This window comes from Equus caballus, chromosome 16, assembly GCF_041296265.1.
Source record: "Equus caballus isolate H_3958 breed thoroughbred chromosome 16, TB-T2T, whole genome shotgun sequence".
Classification (NCBI taxonomy): Eukaryota; Metazoa; Chordata; class Mammalia; order Perissodactyla; family Equidae; genus Equus; species Equus caballus.
Window position 1 is genome coordinate 58,219,646 of NC_091699.1, and position 24,126 is coordinate 58,243,771.

General features: G+C 44.4%; 2 protein-coding genes across 5 annotated transcripts in view; both read right to left on the reverse strand.

The window, feature by feature from the left end:
• The window catches only part of ACVR2B (activin A receptor type 2B), a 30,265-nt gene extending 22,159 nt beyond the window's left edge, over nt 1-8,106 (reverse strand). For 2 of the 4 annotated variants that reach the window (XM_023620726.2, XM_023620725.2), the window contains exon 1: nt 2,634-2,867. In XM_023620726.2, coding sequence (XP_023476494.1) covers nt 2,634-2,748 — 115 coding nt within the window. In that variant the 5' untranslated portion in view covers nt 2,749-2,867. Of the gene's footprint in view, nt 1-2,633; nt 2,868-7,702 lie in introns of those variants that run through there. The other 2 variants (XM_023620724.2, XM_023620727.2) reach the window with 2 other exon arrangements.
• A 741-nt stretch (nt 8,107-8,847) lies between these two features.
• The window catches only part of XYLB (xylulokinase), a 78,264-nt gene continuing 62,985 nt past the window's right edge, over nt 8,848-24,126 (reverse strand). Inside the window, exon 19 of the mRNA XM_070237966.1 lies at nt 8,848-9,001. Coding sequence (XP_070094067.1) covers nt 8,984-9,001 — 18 coding nt within the window. The 3' untranslated portion in view covers nt 8,848-8,983. The remainder of the gene's footprint in view (nt 9,002-24,126) is intronic.

Below are 24,126 nucleotides of genomic sequence, written 5' to 3' on the forward strand. Positions count from 1 at the left end.
GCCATGCCATGCAACAGCACAGATGCAAGTCACAAACATGGTGAGAAAAGATGGACACAAAACAGTTCATTCTATAAGATTCCATTCACTTAAAGCACAAAAACAGGCAAAACTGACACATGCTGTTAGAAGTCTGGATAGTGGTTACCCTTAGGGGTTTAGGGGGTAGAGACTGGAATGGAGCAAGAGACTGCAGGGGGTGGGAGGGGAGTGGCTAGTTTCTGATTGTTGATCTGGATGCTGATTACATGAGCATATTCAATTCATGAAAATTCATCAAGCTGTCACTTATGGTAATCACACTGTTCTATAGATATTTTATTTTATACGTCACTTAAATGTTGAAAAGAGCAATACAATTTTAGGTAAAAAAAAAAAAAACCCTCTCTATTTCTCTAAATATTTCTATAGATGGTAAAATATCTAGAAGGATATCTACCAACCTGAGAAGGCTCACTTCTGGAAGAGGACTCAGAATGGGGCCAGGAGTGATAAAGGAGACCCCGGTTTTATCTGTAACATCTAAATTTCTGCAATTGAATTTATATATATTATTTGTAAAGCTAAAAATTAATAAAATTTAAAACGAGAAGAGCAGTGATGGCCAAAGTGAACTCTACTGCCCCAAGTACACCCCAGGTGGCTAACCAGGAGACCTGTGGGTGAGGGGAGTTTTGAGACCGGTTTTTCAGGGTAGGGTAGACAAGACTGCATTGCCATGGCTCTCTTTTCCCTGAGTGGCCCTGCAGGACACACTCTCACATGGGGGGTTCACAGGAGGGGCCAGCCAGGTGGGAAAGGAAACCAGAATTCACCTCTTTAAATTTTCTGCCCCTCTATTTTCTAAGCCCCAGAGCAGATGAACCCTGATCCCCTATGTCCTCAGAGCACAGAGATGCTGGACCTCCTTATGCGCCCTGCGCCACAGGGCTCCCCTCTAAGCCACCTACCGCCTAAGCCAGCAGTTCCAAGGGAGGCCCTGGTCTGCCTGGCTTGTGAGCACCTGAAGGGAATGTCAAAACTTACGTGAGAAGGAAATTTCCAAAAAGTACATAAAGTAAGGGTTTCTTAACCCATGGCTGCCAGCCAAGGGTTCTGAGAACTCATGCATGCTTTCTTAATCAATGGGGGGGAAGGGGAAAAGAGGGCTGTCAATGACGCTGAACATTAAAAGGCATTGTCCTCATACCTGAAAACATTGTACACCACTACATAAACCAGAAGAAAAAACATCCTGTCATCAACACTCAAGAAAGTCAGCTTCCAAGTCAGCCTCTTGCTTTCACTGGTTCAAGTCTAAGAGGCAAGGAGGGGCCCCACCCTCTCCTTGGATGGACAGACAACAGCTGGTCTGGTCACATCTTCCGAAACGCTCGGCCACAAATCCCGGGAAGCAGCCTCCTCCATCCTCCAGCCAAGAGCTTGGGTTTCCAACCAGCCTTCCTTTTCCTTCCCCGGAACTAATTTTAGACTCCTTGGTTGTCAGAGGGGAACTGAAATAGTCGGCAGAGGAACGTTTGCAAACAAGAACATGAGCTCACCTCACAAAACACCTCAGCTCCAGCCCAGAAACTGGTCAGAGAGAAGTCCCATTGATTGTACAGCAGGCCAAGCCCCAAGAGAAGGTCCCCCCAGGAGGACCATACATCTGCCCAGTGGGGCAGGATTCCTTTCCAACACCGTCTCAGCAATCACATGTCCATGAATGAAAACACTCAGCTAGGGCTGCCTAAGACACTCTGAACATGTATGTGTACAGCGAGATTGGAAGTACCAGGGCAAAGCACAGAGCAGTCCACAGGCAGGAAGCATGAGTGATTCTGGGCCAGGAGGAGGCATGGCTGGCCCCCAAACAATCCTGGCCTGCGTGACCATCCCAGCCTGCAGTGTCAGTTGGTTTCCAGTACCTATCATTGTCTCACACAGACATCACTCAGAAACAAACAACAAAGACTCAGAAGAAGGCAGCAGCATCTCCTCTCCCCCATCTTCAACACCACCCAGCAACCTGAGCATCCAGGAGCAGCACCACCAGCACCTCAAGGAACAGGGACCTCTTGGGCTGGGCTGGGCTGGGCCTGTGCGTCTGGTGAAGACCAAAAGGAAGCCCCAAACAAGGGGATGGGTGTCTATTCTGGAACAAAGGATGGTGATAGAAGGGGAGGGAAAGGAAAGAAGACAAAGAATTCTGAGAAGGCAACAAAGTTCCCTTTGGAAAGACCCCAAAGAGATGGAAACAGGAAGCCTCAACTCCAGCAAGAAACTCTTTAAAATAAGCACTTCACACAACAGTGATGTGGAGAACTGGGAAACTGAGGATTTCAGGGCAGCTTCCTCCAGCCTAAGAACCCAGTGCAGCAAGCTGTGTCTTGCTGAGTTCAAGATCAGACAAGAGCCCCTCAGAAGGCCGTTCCTAGCAGAGCTGGGTGTCGGTCAGAGGAGGAGTGGAGGACAAACACGGGTGCTGCCAGCCTGCCAGGCCCAACACACAGGCGCCCACAGAGATCACCCCTTCCGTCAGGGCCTGCAGCGCTGGCGCTGGCCGTTCTGCCCACCACACCTCCCCAGGACCCCAGGGAAGCGCGCCCTGCCCTCCAATTCCCTGGGGCCAGGGTAGAGACCGGTGCCCATACCTTTGCGGAGAGGCTGCCCCCCTGCCCTGGCGTCCCCGGGCTCGGGGCTCCAGGCCCACAGCCGCTGCGGCTCCTCGGGGCGCCGCGCGGCCGGCCCGCCCGGGGGAAAGGGCATGCCCGCGTCCTGCTACCACCGCCCGCGCTCCTGCAGGCCGCCGCGGACCGCCCCCACTCCGGCGGCTCCCGGCTCAGCAGACCGGGGCTGCGGGGCGCCGCGGAGGCCCCGGCAACAGGCACTTCCAGACATTCTGCGCGTGCGGGAGGGAGCGGCGCGAGCGCAGACCTCGCGGCGCGGGCGCGGGCAGCAGCGGGCGGGCGGGCTGCCCGGCCCACCCACAACCACCGCCTCCCTGAAACCCGAACCACTGCTGGGAAAACTCAAGGACGCCAGGATTGTACTCCGGGGCCAGCAGCGGGTACTCCCGAAGCACTAATTTCGAACCAAACTCTCACACGCTGAGCAGGTTTATCAGAGCAGGAATCTCCAGCTTCCCATCCCGAATCGGGTGGGAGGGGAGGGGTGCAGACAGTAGCCATTAACCCCGCCTCTCACAAGCGTCTCTTTAAACCGTGAGAACATTCTAGATCAGAAGTTCTCAACCTGAGGTGATTTTGCACGCCCTCTGCCTACGACATTTTTGGTTGTCACGATTAGAAGAGCTACAAGCATTTAGGTGGGTATGCGCCAGGGATGCTACTAAACATGCTGCAATGCACAAGACAGCTCTCACCACAACCCCACCACTCCACCACACCCACAAACACACCTAACAGAGAATCACTGGGTCCAAATTGTCCACAGTGTCAAGGCTGAGAAAGTCTGTTCTAGAACGAGGTCTACCCAGCCAGGACCTGCCTGAGGGCTGTCTATTCAGCGTCATTCTCAAAAGCAGTACCCAGGCCAGATCCCCCTCAGCCTCTAGATCCCAGACTGTGCTAACAGGCCATTATCTGCAAGTGGATCTAAACTCTGACCTGATGTCCCTTGGTTCCCACTTGCAGTATCCTGAGGTCCCAGGCAGGGGGCTGAATGCACAGGCACTCAGGTGACGGCTTCCTGGAGGAGGAGGGGATCAGGCCTGGAATGTGAACATTGGGCAGGATCACAAACAGCAGAAGTAAAGTAGAAGTCATGTCCAGTGGCTAGAACAGGGTAAGTAGAGGTATCAATGTGGTAACAAGCCCAGTGTACCCGCAAAGGCCAGCAAGGTGCCCCTCAGGACTGGTACAGCAGGTATGTGCAGGGCAGCCAGAACTTCACCGAGTCCAATCCAGGGGGCTACAGGTTCCTGGTATCAGCGCAAAACAGCAAGTGTGCATGCATAATGAATGCATGCACACACACAGTCTCTTATTAGTATTTTCCTGGGGAAAGGATCCACAGCTTTCATCAGACTCTCAGAGGGGCCAGTGATACAAAGGACCATGGTGTAGGATGGGGGCTCTTCACTGGGCTCCCTGTAAAGGAAGTTCCTTGGGTGAAGTGCCAGGGGAGGTCCAGGTACTGTTTGGGGATTCTTGATACCCAGAAAGACCCTGCAGGGTAGTACACCAGAGAGGCCTACCCAAGCTGTGGGAGGCCGTGGGGTTCTGGGTCTTATGTTTTCACCCAGCTGTAGGGCCTGGGAAGCTGGGTGAGTTTCTCACACCATCTACCTTGAAAGAGCCTCCAAGAGCTGAGGAGGGTGTCCACTCCTCCCAAAGGGCAGGCCAGCGCGCCAAAAAGGGAGAGCCTGGAGTGCCCAACAGGTACAAGGACAGGTAGCAGAGGACATCCTTCCCTGGGGAAGAGCATCAATGGCCTGTGGCTCTGTGGCCCGTGTCCTTGTCAGCTACCACCACACTGGGCCTGAGGATCACTTCACTCATCACACACACACTTCTCCTCCAAAGCAATGGACATCTCTGGGTCAGAGAGTAGCCAGCCTATGAGGACAGCTTAGGGCAGTTACGGCCTGAACTTCCTGATGGGACAGAAAGGAGGCAGGTCTTCCTTCTCTGCCCGTGGCTCCTGACATTCCACTCAGAACACCCTTCACTCTGCCCCCAAAGGCCCTGATCCGAACCCCAAGTACAGAGACAGATGTCAGGAGTTCTTGTGGGATACACAGATGTGTGTCTGGGATGTCCATTGCAAAGCAAGAGCCAAATGGCACCATGTACCATTATTACAGCACAAATTCCCCCTTTTCTTCGAGGACTGCACCATCCAATATGGTAGCCACTAGCCAAATGTGACTACTAAGCACCTGAAATGGGGAAAGTGTAAATTGAGATGTTCTGTTAAGTATAAAATACAGACTGGATTTCAATGACAATAAAAAAAAAAAGTAATGTAAAATCTCTCTTTTTTTTAAGATTGGCACTTGAGCTAACATTTGTTGCCAATCTTTTTTTTTTTCTTCTTCTTCCCAAAGCCCCCCCTCCCTGGTACATAGTTGTATATTCTAGTTGTAGGTCCTTCTGGTTCTGCTATGTGGGACGCCACCTCAGCATGGCTTGATGAGCAGTGCCATGTCCGCACCCAGGACCTGAACCAGTGAAACCCTGGGCCGCCAAAGTGGAGCACATGAACTCAACCACTCAGCCACGGGCCCGCCCCTCATTATTTTAATATTTATTTCATATTGAAAAGACTATTTTACATACATCAGGCTAAATAAAATATATCATTAAAGTTAATTTCACCTTGTTAGGGACTAAATGCTTATGTTCCCTCAACATTCATATGCTGAAACCCTAATACCCAGGATGAAGATATTTGCAGTTGAGAAGGCAGCCATCTGCAAGCTGGGAAGAGGGCCTCACCAGAACCCTGCTATGCTGGCACACTGATCTTGGACTTCCAGCCTCCAGAGCTATGAGAAAATAAATTCTACTGTTTGTCACCCAGTCTAAAGTATTTTGTTATAGCAACCCTAGAAAAAACAACTGTTTCTTTTTCCTTTTATTGACACGACTACTAGTAAGCTTTAAGTTATATACATGGTTCACACCATATTTCTTTCGGACAGGGCCATCCTAGATCTTCCTTCTACAAGGGCACCGTGTGCTGCAGGAGGTGGGGGTAATTCTAAATGGCAAGCCAGGAGCTTGAAGGACAGGCACTCACGAAGTCAAAGGAACAGGAGGGCCAGCTCTGCCCCGACCTGGGCCTGGAGCAGCTCTTCCCAAAATTCTCACAGGTCAGGGCAGTGGCCACCAGAAGACCAGCTAGGGTGACCACAAGAAATACCCGGTGACCTCAGGGCAAGAAAGCAGGTCGTGGGACTCCAGTCTAACCCCAGTTGCCCCACCTTGCAGGGTACACTGCTCAGCCCTGCCCAAGCCAGCAGCGGGGAGCAGAGAGAAGAGGAGGGGAAATATAGTCCTTCCAGGCGCCCAATCCAACCCTGCCCTGCCTAATCAGGGAGGGAGGTGAGACTGGCGAGGCCAGACTGAAACAATTAGGGAGAAGATTCCAGGTCCGAGGCTGTCCTGTCCTGGAGTCCCCCTCTGCAGGCCTGGGCTTAGAAGACCCCAGGCACCTCTAGGAGGGATCTAGAGACAGTCAGCTGGGCTGCTGCGTGCCTATCAAATCAGCTTGCTGCCACCACCCCCTAGAGACCAATGCCTTCCTTTCACTTCAGAGCTCTCAATCTTGGGAAAAAGCATCTCAAAGCAGCACTTAAAAGCAGAGAGAGGAAAGACTTCAACACCACCACCACTGCTTCTACCACACAGAAAATGGCTCCAAAAGAGCCACGATGTCCCCTCCTACATCGTTCCCAGGTAACAATAAGAAGGTCTCTGTCCTCTAGACCCTGCACTCAGGCTACGCAGCTCCAATCCCCACACCGAGAACTAGCTTGCTTTCTGTGTGGACAGCTGAGCGACGCCACATTGCAAACGACGCGGTTAGAGTAGGGGTAAGGATGGGCTGGAGATCCCGGATCCCCACCCCCGCCGCCGCGCGGGGATCCCAGCCCCGCCCCTGCACGCCCAGCCCCGCCCTTCGCGGGTTTCCCAGACTCCGCGCTGCTGCCACCGCGGGCGGCGGGGAACCCGCGCTGCATGTGTAATAGGGGCTGGGAACAAAGACGCGCAGGACTCCGCTCCCAGGCTGCCGCACACCCGCCGCCCCGACTGCCCCGGGCTTCTCCCTGGAGCTTCAACGCGCAGCTCCGCACGCTTCCCAGGGCTGCCCGGAGCCATCTAAACCGGAGCGCATAGCCCGCCCCTGCGCGCACACCTGCGCGGGGCGCGCCCCAGCACCGCTAGAAGAGGAAAATCAGTGCTTCGGCCTTGGGGGAAAAGCGCTTTTCCGGCGAAACTCCGCGTGCATACAGCTGCACCCACACACCCTCAACCACACACACACGAGCCAAACCCTAGCCCCGCGGGGTCAGCCACCCCCGCCACGTGCTTCCCAGAGGCCAGAAACATGTTGGCTTTTCTTCTCGCCCCACCTCCCTTCCCAGGCGCCCAAAACAAAGCGGTCCTGCGGGGCGGCCGCACCTCGTGTCCTGGGGCCCGCCGCAGGGAGAGCGGGCGCAGTTGGAAGCTGGTGCCAACGGCCCGCCTTTTGGGGAACACGACGCAGACGTCGGTGGGATGGGGTGCAAAGGACTCCGCCGGGCTCGGTGAAGCAGCCCCCTTCGCTTCGCAACACCTAGTGGCTCTGAGGGTCGCGCAGTTCTGCCCCCAGCCGCTGCTGAACCTACAATCCCGCCAACCTTGGATTAGATCTGCCCGCCCCGCTTGGCCACTTTGCCCACTTGGGTTTTCCTCTCTCTCTCTAGGCTCCACGCGCTCGCGTAGCCTGAACCCCGACCCTGGGGCTCCAGGTCCCGCCCCCATCGTGGGGTCGCCCCCGCAAACCCAAGCCCCGCAGGTCGCCGCACAGACAGGATCGTCCTCCCAAGATCCCCGAGCGGGGCGCCCAGTCCCCGCCCCGGGAGGTGTAAGCTGGGTGCAGGTGGCGCGGCGAGGAGGCCGCGGGGCCGCCCTTTGTTGGTAAACACCGCGCGGCGCCCGAGGCCGGCCCCGCGCGCCCTCCCCGCGTCCCCCACGCCGCGCCCCGTCCTTACCCGCGCACAGCGATCCCCAGAGGAGGGCGAGGGCCGCCCAGGGCGCCGTCATGTTCCGCGGCGCCGCCCCGCGGACACCCGGAGCCCGCGGACAGGGCCGCGCGGCGCTCCAGGGGCGCGCAGGGCCCGGCGGCGGCTGCGCTGTCCTTCCCGCTCCTTCCTTAGGTCTCTTCCCCACGCGCTTCCTGCGCCTTCGTCCCCGGGCAGCGTGCAGGCTCCAAGGGCCGGGCGGCGGGGCCGGGCTCAGGGCTGCTGCGGGCGGCGCAGGCTGCGGCCCGGGCTCCGGGGCGACGCAGGGGCCGGGGGGCGGCGGCGGGGCGCGGGCCGGGGCGCGCCCGACTTGGGCATAGCGCGGCGGGGCTGGGCCCGGGCCCCGGGCGCAGGGGCCGAGTCCGGAGGGGCCATGAACGGGGGGAGGGGTGGGGGGAGGGGATCTGAACCGAGTCCAAAATGGCTCCTGAGCCGCGGCCGCGGAGCCGAGCCAGCGGGGAAACCCGGATGTTGGATACAAAGAGGCGGGCGAGCTGGGCGGGGAGGGGGAGGGGGAGGGGAGGCGGGCCCTCCAGCCGCGTGGTCCGCGCCCCCCTCAGGGGCGGGGCCCCAGAGAAACAACAACAAGGAGGCCCCGCCCCCAGCGCGCGCCCTCTGGGAGGAGGCGTGCAAACCGCGGAGCTGCGGGGAGGGGTGGGCACGGGGTACCGCTTTGCCCCGGGACTCCGTGGCCGCCGCACTTGAGATTCTTGCTCGGCGCGCTGGAGCCCACGCTCCCGAACTCGTGCTGCCCTGCAACCCCGGAGTGGGTGGACAGCCCCCAGATTCTGGCCTGGATTCCTTTCTGCGCCTCCGTTAACCCACCTGTGAAATAAGGGCCACAATGAACCATAGGAGAGTCGTGTCTTTATTGATGAACGAACGAATCAGCAGAAAAAGGCTGACTTCTCTGAAATGACAAGTGGTCCCCGACGTCTGCAACCCCGCCCCCCACACACAAAGGGACAGCTGAGGATGCTGTAGTTGGAACCATCCGAGGGAGAGAGCGCGGAGCCCCGTCCAGCAGAGCAGCAGCAGGTGAAAAAGGGCCTCTGACAACTTGCTTCGCCATCCTTACCCCAAGTGGTCGTCAGAATTCCCACCCACCCCCCACTTCAATCTGCACCTCCAATTGTTCTCAATTGTCTCCAGTCCCCACAGTGGAAGATCTTGTCTAGCGAGTGGCCCGGCTTCCCTCCTCATCACCAGCTTCCTCTTTGGGGGCCCGTTGTTCTCCAGAGCTTGAGAGGGTCATGATGGGGCTCCCAGCTAAAAACAGAAAGCCCATCACAGTTCAGGGATGAGGTGCGGGATCCTTAGATACAGAAATTGTCTTCAGGCTTCTCCTGGCTTGCCACATCCTTTCTTGGAGTAGGGCAGGAGCAGGGCACAAGCAGCCGGGGGAAGTGGCGCCTAGAAATCTGAGTTATTTCACTTCTCTGAGCCTCAGTTTCCTCACACAGAAAGCGAAGACATTAGACTCCTGTGCTTTGCAGTTTTTAAATGGCAGAAATCTTCTTCAAACAAAAGCTATGTAAAAGTCCACCAAATAGAATGTATATTGCCTTGACTGAAGTTGAAATGAGTGTTCACCACCCCCAGTTTCCAAAGCACCAGAAACACCTCAGGGACCACACTTTGGAGTCACTACCCAGAAAGATTTCTGGGTCTCTAAAGGTCCTTTCTAGTTTAGGGACCAGCCCCATGGCCGAGTGGTTAAGTTCGTGGGCTCCGCTTGGGCAGCCCGGGGTTCATCAGTTTGGAATCTGGGCGCGGACATGGCACTGCTCATCAGGCCATGCTGGGCCTATGTCCCACAGAGCTGAACTAGAAGGACCTACAACTAGAATACACAACTATATACTGGGGGGCTTTGGGGAGAAGAAAAAAAAAGAGAAGATTGGAGAGAGATGTTAGGCCAGGTGCCAATCTTTAAAAAAAAAAAAAGAAAAGGACAGCCCCACCTTGCCACAACCCCTACAGGTGACCCATTCATTATATAGGCCTCCTAACACAGGATTGAATGCTACTGTGTGCGGAGCAAGAAGCACTGTAGTATGGGACACCTTGGCTGTGTATAAGATATTTGATAATCCCACAGGAGGCTATACTGATAGACACACAATGGCAGGGAAAGCAGCTCCATATCCAGACTGTATCTTTTCTATGGAAGATAAATCACTGCCTCCTCCCTACTGAAAGGTATCAACTATAATCCATGTGCCAACAATTAGATTTCCTGGTTCCTCTCTTCTACTCCACACCAGGTCAGGGATCACAGTAAGGGCTCCCTGTGGTCCAAGTTGCCAACACCCCTCTGTTTTCCACCCTGACATCTCTGGGAACTCCAAATTTGTATATCCAGTTGCCTACTTGACATCTGTATTTGGCAGCCTATCAGGCATCTTGAACTTGACCTAGCCAAAAGAGAATTCCTCATTTTCCCCATAAATCTACTCCTCCCCAAGTTGTCCCTGTCTTAATCAGTGGTACAACCAACTAACCAATTGCCCAAATCAGAACTTTGTGAGTCATTCTTGATTCCTCCCATATTCAGTCTATCAACAAGTTGGCTTCAAAAACATATCCACCCTCCAGCCACTTATTTCCACATATACTATCAGCACCCACATTTCTCATCTGGACCACTGAAACACCAGTGAACTGAAAGGGATCGTAACTGCTCACCTGCTTCCATTCTTGCCTGGCTATAATTCATCTTCCATACAGCAACTGAAATGATCTTTTTAAAATGGAACTCATATCATATTACTCCCTTTCTTAAAATCCTCCCGTGGTTTCCTGTTAGGATGGCTAACAAAACTCTACGTAATCAGCCTTTCCTCTCCCATCTCACCATTATCAGCCAGACACACTGGCCTGCTTTCTGTTCCTCAGACACATTAAAGTTGTTTCTGCTTTAGAGCCCCTGCAATCCCCATTGCCACTGCTGGAATACTCTTCCCCTGCTTCTCCTGGAGAGCTGAAATCCATGTTGTTGAGTTTATGGGATTAGCCTCTGTCTCTGCCAACATTTTGTTCATGAGCCCATTGAGCAAATACTAGGCTGGTTGAAAAAGGTGATGATGGATAGTGAAAAAGCAAGTTTGATTTGGGTTTTCTGTTCTTTTGAACTACAAGTATACTAAATATCAGATATGGGGGTGACTGGAAGCTGAAAGGCAAAAAACAAACAATTGTCCATATAGAACTTATGGCAGGGAGTTCTGCCGTTCAGGCATTCTGTGTGTTAGTGAGGCGGGGTCGGTGAGCCGAGGAGTCGAAAGAAAGATTTCTTAGACTCTCAAGATCTGGCAGTAGTGCTCTTTTATTTAGAGAATAGTGTGGAATAGCATGGGGACAGGGCCCAAGGGCAGTCAGAGCTGCTGCTGCTGCCACTTCTGCTGCCCCTGCTGGCATGGGGACAGGACCCATGGGCAGGCAGAGCCGCTGCTGCTGCCCTGAGTTGAGGTTTAGGGCTAATTTTATAAGGCATGGGTATGTGAGTCATCTCTTTACAAGACAAAGGAAAGAACATGAAAAAAAGTTAAAATGGTATCAGTGCAGGTGGGGTCTGGCCCTTGGGTGATCCCATGACTTTTAGACAAGAATCAAATCGGATTAAGTAAAGGTTAGAAAGGTTAGAAGCCACCACCCTAAGTCAGTTACATGAGATTGCCAGACAGCAACCAACTTAAGTTCTTGCCTTCCCCATTAAGAGTTTCTAGGGACAAGGTCATCTCCCTTCTTCTTCCTGGTATAGAGAGGGAGGCACCTTTTATAGGTAGAGATTTACCTTACAAATGTAAATGTGTCCCAACAAGGGCAAGTTCCACTCCCCAGAGCCTCCTTCCCTGTCCCTGTTATCAAAAGCAATCAGCCCCAAACAGTCCCGATGCCAAAGAGACATATCCTGGGGTGGCCAAATTCAGGTCCCTACAAGGTCATACCCCCCTTCCTTCACAAATGCAAATATCTCTCCAAGGGCAAGCAAATTCCAGTCCTCAGAGCCTGCTTCTCATCTGCAGTTTTTTAAAATTAACCAGCCTAAAATCCTCATCATTAGGACCACTCTTCCCCTACTCTCTCCCTTCCTCAGTGATCAAGGTCGGAAACCAAGGAATTGGGAAGAAACAATTGAGCATCGTACCCTTCAGTATCAAGCTAATGAAAGAAGATGGGAAACTACAGCCTTATAATATGACTTGATATCTGTATAATTAGAAGGCATTTTATTGTGAGAGTTAAATGCATTTATTTGGCAAGATAAACTCTTAAAGTAACCACAATTTGTAATTTTATCTGGAAACTTCTTCACTTAAAAAAATAGAAGTAGTTGAAACTCCCTCAGCTTCTGAGAGGCTCTGGTTAAGAGATATGCTGTAGTGGGTAACTGTGAGAAATATGGGATAATACATATAAACGTATATTAGTGGGTAATATAGGTACAGCAGTATCACGTTAAACTTCAGGGCGTTACCATTCACACTAATGGGGGGTGTGTGTGCAAGGTTTCTTTGGCAATACAATTTCCCCCAAATTTAGTAAACTATCTCTTTGTTTCCAATCTGTTCTATGTACCATCAACAACACTGAGAGTTATTTCCTAGACATAGTTCTCAAACTGTTTATTTCTTTTCTGCCTTGCCCCCATACTTCCTCTCCCCACCCCCTCTCTTTACTTAATGGTGGCTACCCTGAGGTCAACTAAATGAACTGGCTTGAGTGGAAAGGTGACACTCTCTAACTCTCAAGATAGATTAGATTATACTGTACTAATGGAAAATGCTCAAACCTCAATGGCTTAAAACAACAAAATTTATTTCTCACTCAATCCATTGTGGGTCACCAAGCAAGAAGTACTCATTGCAATAACTCAGGGGGAAAGGCTAATGGAGGCTACCTTTTTTTTTTTCCTGAGGAAGATTCGTCCTGAGCTAACATCTGTTGCCAATCTTCCTCTTTTTGCTTGAGGAAGACTGTCACTGAGCTAACATTTGTGCCAATCTTCCTCTATTTTATGTGGGACACTGCCACAGCATGGCCACTGACAGACAAATGGTGTAGGTCTGAGCCTAGGAACCAAACTGGGACTGTGGAAGTGGAATGTGCCAAAGTGAACTGAACCACTAGGCCACGGGGCCAGCCCCTGGAAACTACATGTTGATACATGCTTCTACTCTTGCAGAGACAGGGCGAAGAGAGCATGGTAAATTACCTGCTGGCTCTTAACACTTCTACCAGATTCTGAGATGATGGCAGCTAGGTTAGTGGCTGCATAGTTTTTTGAATACTCCAAAATTCTCACATCAAAACACAGAGCTATGTGAAAAATAAACCAACAAAAAGAAAGTCCATGTACATTTATAATAAAACTAGGTGACAAAGTTTCCCTCAAAATACAGGCAAATGGAGACAAACTATAAACTACCAACAACAACAAAAGCTTCATGGACTAGCATCTGTGTGAGGGGAAGCTGAGGAACATGACAGGGTGTATGAGGTACCCAAGAACCACAGAACCCCAAAATAGCTAAGAGATATTCATTGGAAAGCATAGCTCAATAACTTAAGAACAGTAGGTGAAACTGGGAGGGATTTTCCCCAATTCAATAGCAAGTGAATGCATTCTGTTTTTCTGGTAAAAAACAGAAAGAGCTGGAACCGTGTGCCCCTGTGAACTCTTAAAACTGACCAGCCAGGACTCCCTTTTAGGGCAGATTCCTACACTGAGGAAAAACTGCTTGAAGTAGAACCGAAATTGAGCTGGATAAGATTTTTTTTACTCCATACTTTCTGCCACAACAATAAGAATTCTGGATGAAATATAGGAGGCAACTATTTTTGGACATTGTACAATGCTGTAATCCCTGGGAGAAGAGAAACAAATGAAGTGAGCCTGAGGATTGCTCCTGCTTTCTGCCTGGAGACAAATTCCAGTTCACAAGGTATGGAGCATATCCCAAACAGAGGCTGGCAACCTTGTAAAGTTGAGGACAGGAAGAGAGACTGGAGGTCAGGAAGGCTGCAGCAAATTTAAGGAGCAGAGTACCAGAGGGGAGGGAGTTGCATAGAGAATGCTGCAGATCTGCAGAGGAGTCTCCTTGGGTCTTTTGCTGAATTCTATGTTTCACATACATAGAATGAAACTCCATGAGGTGAGGGAAAGAAAGACAGAAGCACTATAAGTTGAATAGCTCCAAGAACCCACACAGGATAGGGAAGTTCTTGGTTCTAAGCGGCCAGAGTGGAAAGTCCTCATTGAACACCCAGGACACTCAGAGTTGGGACTCAGAGGGTCACTCCATTGTAGTGGAGCTAAATTAGCCCTAGAATAAAGGATACTGTAAACCCACATTACCAAGCCTTGAAATGATCAAACTGAATATAAGTAACTTAAGTACCTACCAGACAAAAGTCTAACACTTTTTAAAGGAATTCAACAGATCTGGCACTCTATGATAAAAAACATACAGTGGCCAATATGTAGTAAAAAATTACTAGACATGAGAAGTAGTAGGAGAATGTGACCCATAAGCAGAAGAAAAATCAGTCAGAAACAGAAAGAAATGACAGAGATGATGGAACTATCAGTAAAAGATTTTTAAAAAGCTATTGTAATATGCTCAAATATTTAAGGGAAATATGAACATAATGAAGAGAGGATGAAAATATTTTAAAAATGGACTTTCTGGAGATAAAATATAATCATTTTTTTAAAAAAGATTAATTGGATGGAATTGATAGCGGATTAAACACTACATAAAAAGAAGATTCATGAATTTGAAGACACAGCAATAGGAACCAGCCCAAATTAAGTATGAAGAGAAAAAAAGACTGCAAAAAAGGGAACAGAGACTCTATGACCAGTGGAACAATATCAAATTGTCTAACACATCTAACTGAAATCCTGAGGAATAAAGAAAAAATATTTGAAGAAAGAATGGCCAAAATTTTTCTAAATTTGATGAAAACTGTAATTCCACAGACCAAAAAATCTCAATAAACCCCAAGGAAGATACACACACACATATACTCTCTCACACTCCCTTTCTATAGATAACATGCAGTGTTATAGCTAACATGCAGTTTATAGTTTAAAAAAAAACCTGTCTCCTAACATCAGGAACAAGGCAAGGATGGCTACTCTCCCCACTTCTATTCAACATTATACTGAATGTTCTAGCCATTGTAATAAGTCAGGAGAAAAAAAATAAAGATTGGAAAGGAAGAAGTAAAATAATCTCTTTTTCACAGATGACATATGTAGAAAATCCTACTTATTCTACTAGTACGAAATTCTACAAAAACTACTAAGTGAATTTAGTAAGATTATGAGATACAACATCAAACAAAAATCATTTTCTATATGCTAGAAATGATACCATAGAGTATTTCTATAAGCTAGCAATAAACCATTGAAAAGTGAAAAATTAAATATGCTTACGTCAGCATCAGAAAACATTAAGTATATAGAAATAGCCAATAAGCACATAAAAAGATGCTGAACATCACTAGTCATTGGAGTAATACAAATCAAAACATTGAGATACCACTTCACACCCATTAAGATGGTTATTATCAAAAACAAAAAACAGAAAACAGAAAATAACAACTGCTGACAAGGATGTGGAGAAATTGGATCCCCTGTGTGTTACTGGTGGGAATGTAAAACAGTGCAGCTGCTGAAAACAGTATGGCAGTTCCTCAAAAAGTTAAAAGAGAATTACCACATGATCCAACAATTCCACTTCTGGGTATACACCCAAAAGAATTGAAAGCGGGCACTGGGACATATATTTGTACAGCAGTGTTCATAGCAGCATTATTCACAATATCCAAAATGTGGAAACAACTGAAATGTCCATAAACGGATGAAGAGATAAATAAAATATGATGTATACATACAATGGAATATTATTCAGTCTTGCTACAACATGGATGAACCTTGAAAAAGTTATACTATGTGAAATAAACCAGACACCAAAGGACACGTGTTGTATAACTCCACTTACATGAGGTACCTTGTACAGGTAAATTCATAGAAACAGAAAGTAGAATAGTGGTTATCAGGGGTTGGGGTAGGAGGAATGGAAGTTGCAGTTTAATGGTTAGTTTGGGAAAAAAAGAGTTCCGGCAGGACATCGCATATGTACTTAATGCCACTGAACTGTACACTTAAAAATGGTTAAAATGGTAAGTTCTATGTTATTTATATTTCACCACAATTTTTTAATGTACTTAAATAACTAAGGAAGAATTTAACAAAACATGTATAGGATATGTACACTAAAAACTATAAAACTTTATGAGGGTAATTAAAGAACTAAACGGAAACCTGTCCCATGTTTGTGGAAATCACTCTACATCAGCACATAAAGATCTTCCTCATTCTTATTTATAGTGTGGATGTACCATAATCCATTCAAACAGTCCTATATTAATGAATATTTGCTTTTATCCAGATATTTTACTATTATTAATAATTTTTCAATAAGTAACCTTGTACAGATATTGCTTTATATGTTGTATTGGGTCTTTTTGCAGGTTCCTAGCAGAATTGTTAGATTGCCTTCCTATTTAGTTTTGTTAAGATGTTGCCAAATCCCCTCCACAAAGAGGAGTGTGTAAAGCTGCACTACTCTCAGCTTCACTATCTCGGTTAACAGAGTATTTTATCAAACTTTTGGATTTTTGTCAACTTTATAGTGAAAAATGGTATTATGAATGAGGTTCAGCATTAAATATGCTTTAAAAGTATTTGCATTTTTCTAGTAACTGTCCATATTTTGCTGCTGCTGTTTGTTTCTGACCATTTTTCTATTGGGCTTCTGCCTTTTTTCTTTTCTAAGAGCTTTTTATATCTTGGGAGGACTAGCCCTATGTCTTTGATGTAAATTGCAAATATTTTCTCCCAGGTTGCCATTTGTCCTTTGATTATTCTTATGGGTTTTTTACCATGACAAAAAAATTTTAATTTTTATGTAGTCAAATATATGAATCTTTATATTTTTGGCTTCTGGATTTTGAGACATGAGAGACGTCCCCACTCCCAGATTATAAATTAATTTATTTATCCATGTTTTCTTCTAGGACTTCTATGGTTTGATTTTTATATTTAGATTTCTGATCCATTTGGAATTTATTCTGGCATATATGAGGCATGATTCTAATTCTGTATTTTCCCATACAGCTATCCAGTTTTCATAACGTTATGTATTAAAAAGTCTATCTTTTCTCTGTGTTTTGAACTGGCATTTTCCTCATCTACTACATGTCCACACAATTATTTTTGTACTTACTATTCTATCCTATTTATCTGTCTATTCCTTAACCAATACCACATTTTAAAAAATAGAACCTTTAAAATATGTTTCATTACCTAACAGAGCCAGTGTGCCCTCACTGAAGACTTTTTTCAGAGTTTTCCTAGCACTTTCTGTTAGTATGTTTTTCCAAATGAACTTTAGCATCACCTTGTCTAGATTCGGGCAACTTGCCCCTCAAAGCTTGGTATTTTTATTTGGATCACATTAAATCTTTGTGATTCTGAGTATCCTTTTGCTCAAGTCTATTTATCTTTCAGGAATGTTTTAAAATCTTCTTCAGGGCCAATCCCAGTGGTTGTGTTAAGTGTGTAGTGGTTAAGTTTGGCATTTTCCACTTTGGCTGCCTGGGTTTGGTTCCCGGGTGCAGACCGACACCACTCATCTGTTAGCAGTCATGCTGTGGCGGTGGCTCACATAAAAAGAAAAAGAAAAAGAAAAGGAAGATTGGTAACAGATGTTAGGTCAGGGTGAATCTTCCTCAGCTAAAAAAAAAACAAAAAAACAAAAACAAAACTTCAAATGTTAGCTCTAAGTATTTTAACTTTTTTGTTACTATTGTAATTGGGCTCCTGTCCTTCACAACACATAGTTCTTATTGGTTGTATACGTGAACACTAATCCTTTTATATTAAAACTTCATATCCTGCCACTTTACTGAGTTTTCTTATTACATGCATTAGTTTTAGCACTGATTCTCTTAAGTATTCTCTCATCCTTTCCTATTATTATGCTTTGGTTCTCTCTGGTCTCATTGCATTGGCTGCTACATTTAATACACTATTTAATGGTAGTGGAGATGGTAGACTTCCTTGACTTATTCCTGAGTCTAGCAGGAATGACTCTAGTGTTTCCCCATTAAGTACATGCTGCTTTATATCATGTCTTTTAAAAAAATCAGAAATAAGTGTTAAATTTTGTCAAAGAACTTTTCAGCAGTTATAATCAAACTGTTTGTCTTCTAAGATCCACTAAAATGGAGAATTGTATTCACTGATTTCCGAAAACCGAAGCATTTGGGAATAAACTGTATTCAGTCATGATATAACATCTTCAATACCCTATTGGTTTCTGTTTGCTGATATTTTATTTGAGATTTTATTGATATTAATTAATCTGCTTATATTTGATAAATTTAATTGATAATTTCTTTGATATTAGTAAGAGATTGATATGTAGTTTCTTATTTTGTAAAGTCTTTATGAGATTAGGTACTGTATCAGTTATCTATTGTTACAATAATGGTATTTACTAAGCAACCACAAACCCTCAGAGGCTTACAGCAATAAAAGGTTTATTGCTCATGTAACTGAGGTGATTCTGATATTGGCTGAGCTAGCTTACATTTCTAGAGTTCAACTGACTGTTGACTGGAGCATCTGGAATGGCCAGGCTCTGCTCCATGTTTGCCATCCTCCCAGTCATACTATTATAGTAATGGTCCTCTTCCATGAAAGAGAAAACTCAACCATGCCAGCTATTTTCAAGCCTCGGCTTGCATCATGTTTACTACCACCCTATTGGCCAAAGCAAGTCACACTGCCAACCCAAGAGTCAGAACGGGAGAGCATGGCAAAGTTGTGCAACAAAGTGAATGGATACAATGAGGAAGGAAGCACCTGGGGCCATTCCTGCAAACTCTCTGTTTTCCCTCATGGCCATAATTATTCACAACAGATGTTAGCTCAGGGCCAATCTTCCTCAAAAAAACAAACAAACAACAACAACTAAAGCATAACTTTTATTCCTTTATTTTTATCAATGTTACACTTTTTTAAAGCTAAGTATATTTCACCTATCAATGCTTTAATTATGTCCCATATATTTCACTACCAACTACTTTCTTAGAAGCTCTGAAATTTTGGTTTATATTTCTCCTTTGCCCCAAGAACAGGTTCATAGAAAATCTTTCTCCAGGTGGGACTTTTAAAAAATGTTTTATTCATTTCTCATTCTATTGTATGTGATTAAAGAAGATCATACTTTTTCTATTTTGTGGAAATCTTTGTGGTATAATAAATGGTCAACATTTGTGAAGATAATAGGTGCTTTCTCTACTATCAAGGTGCAAAGTTCAATATATATTCAGAAGATACATTTTATAAATTCTGTTGGAATTTATAGGTGAGAGGGAAAGAATATCATTTAAAGTTGACAAACCAGTTGAGGCTCCAACATTCCTAACTCATATATCTTCATTGTGAATTTTGGCTTTTAGTATTATAGTGTCCTTCTTTGTCCTGTCTAGTTTTTTCCTGAATTCTACCTTGTCTGATATCAATATCAAATCTTTATGTCTTATGGTTTGTATTTTCCTGGTATATCTTTCCCCATCCCTTTAATTTTTAGCCCTTCTGGATACTTATTTTTGGTGTGGCTCTTGTAAATAACAGACAATAAGATGTTGGTTTGTGAGCCAATCTGAACTCTTTTTTTAAATAAATGAGTTGAGTCCTTTCATTTATTAATTTGACTCATATGCTTGGCCTTATATTTATTGTGTGTATGACACTACATTTACTGGGTTTTCCACTATGTGATCTATTGCCTTTATTATTCTGTCTTTGGGGATAGAGGGAGATTTGCATGTTTATTCTAGTGATTATCTTTATACTATTTATACTACCCTATTACATTTATATAATGCTTTCAGTCCCCCTTTTCCCTTATTTAAGCCTCAACTATTTGATTCATCAACTTTAAATGATATTCTTTGCCTTGCACATATTGGCTTTGCAACAAAGAGCTTTGTTCTGTTCTCTTCCTCTCCCTCTTCTTAATTTTAGTTATGCTACTTTTACCTTATCAAAGCATATACCATTTGATACTATTCCACCCTTGTCTCCACTTTCATTTTGGTCTTAAATCTATAACTAAAGATATTCAGTGCTCACCACTAGTCCTTTTGCTGAAGTTTCCCCAGTCACTTCCTACTTGGATGAAGCTCATCTTCTGGTAGAATCCTAAGAGGTCAGGAGTACAATATTTCCTGAGCACTTTTCTGATTAAACCTTTTTATATCCTTGATATTTAAAGGACAGCTTAGCTGGATACAAAATGCTTAGTTCATTCTTTTTCTTTGAGTTTCTCGAAAATGTTGCTCCATTGCTACCTGCTTTTTGAGAAGTCTGATGCACACCTAATCTTCTTTGCTTTGTAAGAAACTTGGTCTTTTTGGCCTAGTTTTTCTAAGCCAAAAAAAAAAAAACAAAAGTTTTTTTTCTTTACCTTCGAAGTGTAATAGTTTGCTAGGATATATCTCCGTTGGTCATCCTGGGTCAATTTTCTAAGTAATGAGATAGGCCCTTTCAAGATATAGACTCAGGTCTTCTTTTGTTTTCAGAAATTTCTCTTGGGGTACAATTTTAAATATTAACTCTGTTCATTATCTTATCTTTTGGCTTCAGGAGCTTCAATTTTACCTGTGTTAGCTTTTCTTTGCCTATCTTCTTTATCATTTTCTTTCTGGGCCTTTTCAGCTCTTCCTCTATATTGTTTTTGCTGTTTTTCATTCTTATCTTCTACAGGCTTTACTATACTTGCAGTCATTTCTATTTTCATTTGGATACATTGTAATTTAGTCTTCAGATCTATAAGGATTTTATCTTTTTGTTCAAAATCTTTCCCTAGTTTGGTTAAGTTCTCTTTTCACATATGCCTGTTGGTTTTTTAAGTTTTTGAATTTCTTACCTGTGGTACTCTTTCATATCCACAATTATTGGTTTCATCTATTTTAAAATTCATGTTCAAATGTTGTTAGTTTATTCTGTTTGTTCATTTTAAATTTGTAGCATTTTCATTAGCTGAAAGTTGTGATTCTTACTGTATTTTCTTTCAATATTGATACAGTGAGTTTCTTTTTTTCCCCGTTTTTATTGAGGTAACATTGGCTTATCACATTATATAAATTTCAGGTGTACATCATTATATTTCAACTTCGCTGGAGACTACGTTCTGTTCACCACCAAAGTCTAGCTGCCATCCATGACTGCACACATGCGCCTCTTTACCCTTTTGCCCTCCTCCCACCCCCTTCCCCTCTGGTAACCATCCATCTGTTCTCTGTATATGTGTGTTTGTTTATCTTCCATGTGAGTGAAATCATATGGAATTTGTCTTTTTCCATCTGACTTATTTCACTTAGCATAATACCCTTAAGGTCCATGCATGTTGTCACAAATAGCAAGATTTCACTTTTTTTTTTATGGCTGAGTAGCATTCCATTGTACATATATACCACATCATCTTTATCCATCCATCCACTGAGGGACACTTAGTTTGCATCCAAGTCTTGGCTATTGTAAATAATACTGAAATGAACACAGAGGGGTATATATCTTTTCTAGTTACTGTTTTCATGTTCTTTGAATAAATATACAGAAGTAGAATAGCTGGATCATATGGTAGTTCTATTTTTAATTTTTTGAGGAATCTCTATACTGTTTTCCATAGTGGCTGCACCACTTTGCATTCCCATCAGCAGTGAAGGGTTCCCTTTTCTCCACATCCTCTCCAACACTTGTTATTTCTTGCTTTTTTAATAATAGCCATCCTGACAGGCATTGTGGTTTTGATTTGCATTTCTCTAATAATTAGTGATATTGAACATCTTTCCAAGTGCCTGTTGGCCACCTGTATGTCTTCTTTGGAAAAATGTCTGTTCAGATCCTCTGCCCATTTTTTGATTGGCTTGTTTTTTTGTTGTTGCATTCTTTATATATTTTAGATACTAACCTCTTATCAGATATATGGTTTACAAATATCTTCTCCCAATTGGTAGGTTTTCTTTTCATTTTGTTGATGGTTTCCTTTGCTGTGCAGAAGATTTTTAGTTTGATGTAGTCCTATTTGTTTGTTTTTTCTTTTGTTTCCTTTGCTTGAGGAGACATATTTTTAAAAAAAGATACTGCTAAGACCAAAGTAAAGAGTGTACTGCCTATGTTTTCTTCTAGAAATTTTATGGTTTCAGGTCTTACATTCAAGTCTTTAATCCACTTTGAGCTAATTTTTGTGTATGGTATAAGATAATGGTCTACTTTCATTCTTTTGCATGTTTTCCCAACACCATTTATTGAAGAGACTTTCCTTTCTCCACTGTATGTTCTCGGCTCCTTTGTTGAAAATTAGCTGTCCATAAATGTGTGGGTTTGTTTCTGGACTCTCAGTTCTGTTCCATTGATCTGGGTGTGTCAGTTTTTCTGCCAGTACCATGCTGTCTTGTTTACTAAAGCTTTGTAGTACCTTTTGAAATCAGGGACTGTGATACATCCAGCTTTGTTCTTTTTTCTCAGGATTGCCTTGGCTATTTGTGGTCTTTTATTGTTACATATAAATTTTTAAGATTCTTTGTTCTATTTCCATGAAAAATGTCACTGGGATTATGATTGAGATTGCACTGAATCTGTAGATTGCTTTAGGTAATATGGGCATTTAACTATGTTAATTCTTCCAATCCATAAGCATGGAATATCTTCCCATTTCATTGTGTCTTTGATTTCTTTCAACAATGTCTTACAGTTTTCCAAGTACAGGTCTTTCACCTCCTTAGTTAAATTTATTCCTAGTTATTTTATTCTTTTTGTTGCAATTGTAAGTGGGATTGTTTCTTGATTTCTCTTTCTGCAAGTTTGTTAGTGTATAGAAATGCAACTGACTTTTGTATGTTGATTTTGTACCTTGCAACTTTCTGTATTTGTTAATTATTTCTAATAGGTTTTTCTGGATTCTTTAGGGTTTTCTGTATATAAAATCATGTCATCTGCAAATAGTGACAGTTTTACTTCTTCCTTTCCAACTTGGATACCTTTAATTTCTTTTTCTTGCCTAATTTCTCTGGTTAGGACTTCCAATATGATGTTGAATAAGAGTAGTGAGAGTGGGCCTCCTTGGCTTGTACCTGTTCTTAGAGGGAGAGCTTTCAGTTTCTCACCATTGAGTACATTAGCTGTGGGTTTGTTTTATGTGGCCTTTATTATGTTGAGGTACTTTCCTTCTGTGCCCATTTTATTCAGTTTTTAAAATCATAAATGGACGGAGAATCTTGTCAAATGTTTTCTCTGCATCTATTGAAAGGATTATGTGATTTTTATTCTTCATTTTGTTAATGTGGTATAGCACATTGATTTGTGGATGTTGAACCATCTTTGCATCCCTGGAATAAATCCCATTTGATTGTGGTGTACGATCCTTGTAATGTAGTGTCCTCTTCAATTTGCTAATATATTGTTGAGGATTTTTGCATCTATGTTCATTAGCAATACTGGCCCGTAATGTTCCCATTTTATGTTGTCTTTGTCTGGTTTCAGTAATGTTGGCCTCATAAAATGAGTTAGGAAGCAGCCTTTCCTCTTCTATTTTTTGGGAAAGTTTGAGAAGGATAATTATTAAATCTTCTTTGAATGTTCAGTTGAACTCACCAGAGAAGACATCTGGTCCTGGACTTTTGGTTTTTGGGAGGTTTTTAATTACTGTTTCAATCTCTTTACTAGTGGTTGCTCTATTCAAATTCTCTATGTCTTCTTGATTCAGTTTTGGTAGGTTCTATGACTCTAAGAATTTATCTATTTCTTCTAGGTTATCCAATTTGTGTACAGCTTTTCATAGTATTCTCTTATAATCCTTTGTATTTCTGTGGTATCCACTGTAATTTTTCCTCTTTTGTTTCTGATTCTATTTGAGCCTTATCGCTTTTTTTCTTAGTGAGTCTAGCTGAGAGTTTGTCAATTTTATCTTTTGAAAGGACCAGCTCTTACTTTCATTGATCTTTTCTATTGTTTTTAGCCTCTATTTCATTTATTTCCACTCTAATTTTTATTATTTCCTTCCTTCTACTGACTTTGGGCTTCATTTGTCCTTCTTTTTCTAGTTCTTTTAGGTGTAGTGCCAGACTGTTTGAGACTTTTCTTGTTTCTTGAGGTAGACCTGTATTGCTATATACTTTCTTCTTAGTACCACTTTTGCTGCATCCCATAGATCTTGGTATGTTTTCATTTTCATTTGTCTCCAAGTATTTTTTTATTTCTCTTTTGATCCAGTAGTTGTCCAGTAGCATGTTGTTTAGTTGCCACG